Genomic DNA, 7,150 nt, shown 5'->3' on the forward strand with positions numbered 1-7,150 from the left:
CTCCGCACCTGTAGTCTGCGGCCCCGGCGGCCCGCCGCGGCCCTCCCCAGCGTCGCCCCAGCCGCCTCCGCCGCCGTGCCGCGGCGTCCCAGAGGCCGCCGCCGCGCCGCGGTGCCCGGCGCCCGGACGCTCCGCAGCCGTCGCCGCCGCCGCGGCCGCGAGCCCCGCCGCCGCGGCCTCTTGCAGCAGGCCCACAAATACGGGCGCGTCAACGGCGGCGGCGCCGCCGCCGGGGCAGGAGGCGGCGGCGGCCAGGAGGTCCCGCAGCTCTGACAGCACCGGGCCCAGGCCGGGGCCGCCCGCTTCCAGGGCGCGCATCACCTGCCGCACGAAGCACTCCTCCGCGCCGCCGCCGCCGCCGCCGCCAGGGCGCTGCGGCGCCTGCGGTAGCTCTTCGTGCCACCGCGGCTGCCCCTGCGCCTGCGCGTGCACCTGCGCCCACGCCTGCAGCTGCTGGGCGGGGCTGCCCGGCGGGGCGACCGCCGCGTCCGCTGGCAGCAGGGTTGCAGGATGTGGGATGCCATCATTGGGGGCCAAGCTGACGCTGCCAAACGCGGGGCCTGAGCCACCGGTGCGCGGGCTCGGCAAGCCAGAAGCCGACGCCGGCGCCGCCGCCGCGCCGATCGCGCCCAACATGCGCAGGTGGTGCAGCCCCGCGCCCGCCGGCAGCTGCCCGGCAGCCGCCGCGGACGCCGCGGCTGCGGCAGCGGGGCTGCCATCTGCGTGGGCATAAGGGCTGGAGCTTCGGGTGGAGGGGAAGTAGCCCAGTAAGCCGGCGTTGAGCGCCGCCAGCCCCGGCGGCGGCGCGGCCCACTGCGGCGCGGGCTGCTGCAGCCCGCCGGCGCGCCGCGCGGCCGGGGCTTGAGCGTGCGCCGGCGCGGCGGCCATGTGTTGCTGCAGGAGGGCCCCGGCCATCAGCCAATCGTCTTCTGGCGTCAGGAGCCTGTTGCCGCCGCCTGTGTTTGGCAAAGACAACGCATCATGCGTGGGGTCGGCACTACATGACTAATGAAATTCGTTAGGACGTTGACCAGCAGAGTGCTACAGCAAACGCTGGTGCCGCAAACCACCACAAACCAGCATGCCCGGCGATGCAGGATGCCTTTAGGGCTGCCTGCGTGTGCCAGCCGGCTGTCCCGTCGCTCACTCTCAGACGCCCTCGGCTCCGGCGCGAAGCCAAAGTTGGCCCGCCTGTCCTGTCCCATGCTGGGGATGCCACTTGCGGCAACGCGTTCAACGTGCCGCGGCTGCGGCTGCTGGTGCTGGTGCTGCGGGTGCTGGTGCTGGTGCTGCTGCTGCTGCACCGTGAACTCCCAGCCAAGGCCGTCGTGCTGCACGTGCTGCGCCTGCTGCATGGCGACCGCGCCGCTGCGCCCCTGCATGGCCGCAAACCGCGTCAGGTCGTCGCGGGCGCTGGCAACGATCGACTTTTGGGTCCACAGCCGGAAAGGCGCCTCGCTGGCGCCGCTGCCGCCGTCGCTTGCAAGGGCGTCGGCATCAAGCGAGTCAATCCCTGCGATCTCATCGTCTGGTGTTGCCATGTTGAAGGCACCGCCGTCGTCTGATGGTGGCGCGTCGCCCTCGAGCGCCTGGCACAGCGCCTCGCCGCCGGGCGGGGCCCACTCGCTGGCGCACGGCACGAGGTTGAAGGGCGTGTCGGCGCTGGCGCGCGCGGACTGCTGCAGCTGCTGACCCTGCCGCTGCGCTCCCTGGACCTCGGCGTGCAGTTGCTGCTCCTGCCCATGTTCTGTTGAAAGGCGCCTCTCCTGTTGCTGCTGCTGCTGCCGCTGCTGCTGTTGCTGTTGCTGCATGTCAAACCTGGCTTGGTTGAGGTAGTCAAAAGAGAGCAGGGCTGCGATACTATCTTGGCGATTTGTGGGTGGCGAACTGCGATGGTACAAGACGATGAGGTCAAGGGAGGGAGCTGAGGTTAGGGGATCAGCGTTGCACGCATGCATCGCACCTGCGTGGCGCATGCACACATGTGAGGCCTGCCAGGCGCGTGGCAGACCCTTCGCCCGCCATGCTCTCCCACGTAGCAGACTGAAGCCCAACGCCATGCAGATGTGAGGGTGCCGAATGCCCCTGCACGCATGCATCATTTGCATCAGTGCGACGCACCTGTCCGCTGTCTGTCGGGGCATTGGCCCAGTTGAGTACGGGCTGACCCTGAGGATGGTCCTGCCGGTGTTGCGGCCATCGAGGGCGGTCACGGCGGCGGCTGCAGCCTCCTGCGGGCCCAGCTGCACAATGCAGCAGCCCGGCGTGACGCTACTGCACCAAAGTACAACGCCAAACCGCTGGAGGCGTGCCCGGACCTCCTCTGTGCTGATGGGCGGCGAGCTCTGCAGCGGCGCACGTGGTGCATGCAGCGGACAGCAAGGTAGTATGCCTGAGGGCCGTGGTGCTCTTATATTGTGTTGAAGTAGCAACAAAGCACTGCAATTCAGGAGTGGAGAGCGCACGCTGCGCAGGGCGTGATCGCCCGGCTCAAACAGTGATGAGACCCCAAAACAACGTCGACAACTGACCTGGACCAGGACCATGCCACTCTGCTGCGCTTCACAGCTGCTTTGCACCTTGAGCTGGACTGCGGGCGCCGCGCCATCGCCCAGCATCCTGCTCGTGCTCTAGATCGACTCGCCGACACGCCGACGGCTTTTTAAATCCAACCAAAATTCCAAGCACTGAGACCTCTCATACAAGATGAGTATGAGTGCAAGGGGCCGTTGATGTGCGCGTCCTGACTGTTGGGCATGGTCAACCATTAGTAGGATCGACTCATACTGTGTGGGCAGGCGCCTCCGACGCCCCCATGTTTCCAACCAACCTACTGAATAGCATCAAGAACTAAGTTGGCAACATGCATGTGCAAACTAAGGCCCCGGTATGTGACCCGCTCGCGCACAAGCCCAAGAATGACCTTCGGACTTGGTCAAACGTGTCATTTGGAGCTCGGCACACGGCCGGCATTACCACTGATGGCCATACGCAAGCAGAGGCATGTCTGGGGATACCCATGCGAATGCAAATTTGCAAGCAGCTCCTCAGCATGGCCAAGCAGCATGCTGGATGCCGTGTGGGAGCAACAAGCTGCATGCGCACGACCCCTTGGTTCAGCTGGCCAATCTGTGTAAAACACTGCAGAATCCCGTCATACGACGATATTATAATTGCGATTCCATGCCAGCACCCTGAAATCAAGGGTTGCCATTCTGTGATACAGTACCATATTGCAATTCCACGCAAGGCCAAGCCCTGCAACTTACACACTTCAGCAGGTGAATGACTGTGCTTCCGGTTGACAATGTCTCGAATCCCTGGGTTGCACTGAATTGCCACGTTGTGTCGGATCACTGTGCTACTGCGTTCACGCCGCAAACGGGCTTGCTTGCAGCACGCAGCTGCCGTGCATTGATGTGAGAGGTCCGATACAAAATCACCTGCATATGTGTGAGCACCGTCTGCAGCACTGTGGCTAAAAGCCCCTCTTGGCTCATATAATCACCTTGTGTGGATGTGTCTGCTCTAGGAAATCGCCACTGCCAGCCAGGAAGCCCGCCCTTAGGCGCCATGAACGAACGCTTTCGTTGCAGTTCCAGTTGGTTGGCAACCGCCATGGTGTTCTTGTTGCTTGCAGCCCAGCGCAGCGCACTGGTGCAGCACTTGAAGGTGTATCGGTGCGCAGCTTTGGCGCTTTCACGTGCTTCCCGCCGATCCGTGAAGGGATTTGTGCAGCCAACAGCAGCAGCGAAAGAAACGCTTGCGCGCCGCAACACCAAGCACACAGTTTGCAGCAGCACCCATCAGAAGCCTTGCTTCAGCATCTCACGTGCACGTTTGAGAACATCCGCCCATCGAACACCTTCGCAGCAGTCTCGCGGCGGGCTTGATCGTGATGTTGGGCCGGCAGGGCTCGATAGGCTCGCAGGAGCCGGCGGCTCTTGCACCTCAGTGGATGAGGGAGAAGCCCTCAGCATCTTCAGGGGTGGGTGGCCGCGCGGGCACGCTAGCGGTGTGCTGCAGTGTGCATGCGGCGACACCAGCTGACGAGGTGGACATGGCCGTCTGCTCGCAGGACAAGCCAAGCCAGTCACCTCAGCCTCATAAGCGGCCCGACGAGAAGCCTTGGGTGGCGGACAGATGGGGCAGCACGGAGAAGGAGGCAGGGCAGGACAGCAAGTGGGGATCGACTGGCGAGACCGAGTCTCGGCTATCGCGTTGGGCAACCGAAGATGAGAGGCAGCGTGTGCAGCCCCCCCGTGCCAGGGAGCCTTCAAGGTGAGGGCCGAGGGTCAGGGCGCCCAGATCATGCAAAGTAGCGGTTCCAGGTTGAAACTGCAACCTTCATCGGCCGCAACTCGCAGATGGGGCAAGCCCACGTTCGAGAACAGCGCATGGGGCAGCGACCCCCCGGCGCGCAGCGAGCGTGAGCAGTACCCCGCCGCCGACCGCTGGGGCGGGGGCGGCGGCACGGGAGGCGGGGTGGGAGGCGGCGGCGGCGAGGCGCTCCGCGACCCAGGTGCACGGGACCGCTGGCGCACGGGTCCTGAGGACAAGTGGACCCCAAACACGCGGCAGGAGGGCGGCAGGCCGGCCGGCACGGCTGCCTGGGGAGCAGGTGGGTGGCGTTGGCGCCATGCGGGGGCCTGCATGCAGGTCTGCGGCGGAAGAACCGTTGCATGGCTTCGCACACATGTGAGATGCTGCATGCAACCGCGGCAGGCCTGGCGCGCCTTGCGCGCAGCTTGTCACGCATGGGATCCAATCCGTTGCAGGGCCAGAGGCGCCGGAGCAGAGGTATGAAGCGCGGGGCTACGGCAACTGGCGCTCCCCTGGTGAGAGCCATTATCTGCAGCGTCCATCATGCAGCAGCTGTCTGCAGCATGCGGCATGGGCGGCTGTCCATGGAACTTGCAGACACTGCCGCTGCCATGCGTGAGCCGAGGCCTCCCAGCGCCAGGCGAGCTGTTGGCTCGCGCCTGCAGGCATCCTCGTAATGCATCACAGGACACACCCTCGCGCAGCAGCTGCTGCCGGTGCGCGTCCCACCCATCCTCCCACTGGACACCCCTGGTCACGCCCCTGTGTGCGCAGCGCCCGAGCGCTTTGACCCTCGCGACCCGGGCAAAGGCCGCGGCTTCGCATACGGCCGCGGCCGCGGCGCCGCCGGCGGCGGACCCGCCGCGCCCGGCTCTTTCGGGGACTGGGGCGGGGCTGGCGGCGGCGCCGACTTTGGAGGTGGCGACCGCGGCGGCGGCAGCGGCGGGCTGGCGCACGGGCGGTCGCGGCGGCACGTCAACTTCTACACGCCCACCCACCTGGAGGACATTCGTGAGATTATGGAGACCAAGGTGGGCGGCGACCTGCCGCTGCCGCGCGGCCTCAAGCCGGACGCGCTCGGCCCGCTGCACAAGGACGCGCGCGACGAGGACTGGGGCGGCGGCGGCGCTGAGCCGCCCGGCGATGCGGCCGGCGCGGGGCAGGGCGAGCAGGCGGCGGCGGCGGCGCCTCCGCCCGCTGCGCAGCCCGCGCCTGCTGGCGCGCCCGCGGGCGGCGTGTCGCTTGCGGCGCTTGCGGCGGACCAGTGGCTTTATCAGGACCCCCAGGGCAACGTTCAGGGCCCCTTCCCCCGCGCCGACATAGTGGAATGGTTCACGCAGCACTTCTTCCCCGACACGCTCCCGCTGCGGCCCGCGGCGGGCGCGGCCGACGCGCCGTGGGTGCCGCTGCGCGAGATGCTGCACGTGTGGGCGGAGCACGCAAAGCGGGGGGCGGCGGGTGGGGAGGCCGCGGTGCCGGCTGACCAGCAGCAGCAGGCGGCCGCGAACGCGGCTGCTGCGGTGGCTGCCAGCACAGCGGCCGCGGTGCTGCCCGCCGACCTGGCGCTTGATGGCAGCGCTGCCCAGCAACAGCAGCAGCAGCAGCAGCAGCAGCAACCCCTGCAGCTCGTTCAGCAGACGCAGCAGCACCATCAGCAGCAGCCAGCCTGGGGCAGCCCGCACCCTGGTGCACCGCAGGGTGCCCCGACGCTGCTTGGCATGCTGCAGCAGGGCCATGCCGGGGGCCCCCACCCCCAGCACGGACTGCCGCAGCTCCCGCAGCAGCACCCCCAGGGCCCGCAGCCCCACCCCCAGCTGGGCCCGCACTCGCACCCGCCGCCTCTTGGCGGGGGCTTGCCGGGCATGCCAGGCGGCGGCTTTTTCGGGGGCCCGCCGCCGGCCCCCTGGGGCCCGGGCGGGCTGGGTGGCCTGCCGCAGTCGGCGCCGTTCCCCCCAATGCCGATGGGCATGCCGCAGATGCCCGGTGGCGGCATGTTGCCGCCCCCGATGCCGCCATTCTCAGGGGGCCTGCCTCTGGCGCCGCCGGCTCCGCACCCGCAGCAGAGGACCCTCTTTGGCACACCTCTCGAGCCGTCGCCAGGGCAGCAGCCGCAGCATATGCAGCAGCAGCAGCAGCAGCCGCAGCTGCCCCCACAGCAGCAGCCTCTTGTATCCCTCCAGCAGCAGCAGCAGCCGCCGCAGCAGGCGCAGCAGCAGCCGCAGCAGCAGCAAACACCGCAGCAGCCACCCCAGCAGCAGCCACAGGCCGCGGCCCCAACGGGCATCTTGAGCGTATTTGCCGAGCGCGGCCAGCAGCAGCAGCAGCAGCACCAGCCCCCCAAGCAGCAGCAGCAGCAGCAGCCGCAGGCTGCCAACGCTGCTGCGCCACAGCAGCAGCAGCAGCAGCAGCAGCAGGCGGCGCAGGAAGACAGCAGCGGTTGGGAGAAGGTTGGGCCTCACGGGCACCATCCTCGGGCTCCCAAGCAGCAGCACACTGAACCGGCGCCTGAGCCGGCCGCCGCTCGGCCACCACAGACGGCGGCCAGGGGTGCAGTGGCGGTCGAGCCATCTGATGGCGCGGCACCCCGCGGCCCGCTTGTCGTGCCGCTGCTGACGAAACAGCAGCAACAGCAGCAGCAGGAGGAGGCGGCGCGCGCGGCGGCCGAGCCCAAGCCTGCGCCGTGGGCGGCGACGGCGCCCGCGCCCGCGGCGGCGGCGGCGGCTCCTGTGCCGGCTGTGCAGCAGGCGGCCCGCGCCAAGTCCCTCCGAGAGGTCATGGAGGAGGAGGCAGCTCGTGCAGCTGCCCAGGAGGCCGCCCGTGCAGAAGC

General features: G+C 68.3%; 2 protein-coding genes across 2 annotated transcripts; one reads left to right on the plus strand and one right to left on the minus strand.

Annotated features, from left to right (window-relative positions):
- Nucleotides 1-935: 935 nt before the first annotated feature.
- MNEG_12215 (hypothetical protein) lies at nt 936-1,811 on the minus strand (the record flags this gene model as incomplete). The annotated part of the gene is made up of 2 exons (XM_014039312.1): nt 936-956; nt 1,239-1,811. 2 exons carry the CDS (start codon nt 1,809-1,811, stop codon nt 936-938), a joined length of 594 nt encoding a protein of 197 aa, XP_013894766.1.
- A 2,087-nt stretch (nt 1,812-3,898) lies between these two features.
- MNEG_12216 (hypothetical protein) lies at nt 3,899-6,895 on the plus strand (the record flags this gene model as incomplete). Its single annotated transcript, XM_014039313.1, has 5 exons — nt 3,899-4,182; nt 4,368-4,621; nt 4,779-4,838; nt 5,098-6,009; nt 6,858-6,895. The coding sequence occupies 5 exons, from the start codon at nt 3,899-3,901 to the stop codon at nt 6,893-6,895; spliced, it is 1,548 nt and encodes a 515-aa protein (XP_013894767.1).
- Nucleotides 6,896-7,150: the final 255 nt, after the last annotated feature.

This window comes from Monoraphidium neglectum (genome assembly GCF_000611645.1).
Source record: "Monoraphidium neglectum strain SAG 48.87 unplaced genomic scaffold scaffold03126, whole genome shotgun sequence".
Lineage (NCBI taxonomy): Eukaryota > Viridiplantae > Chlorophyta > Chlorophyceae > Sphaeropleales > Selenastraceae > Monoraphidium > Monoraphidium neglectum.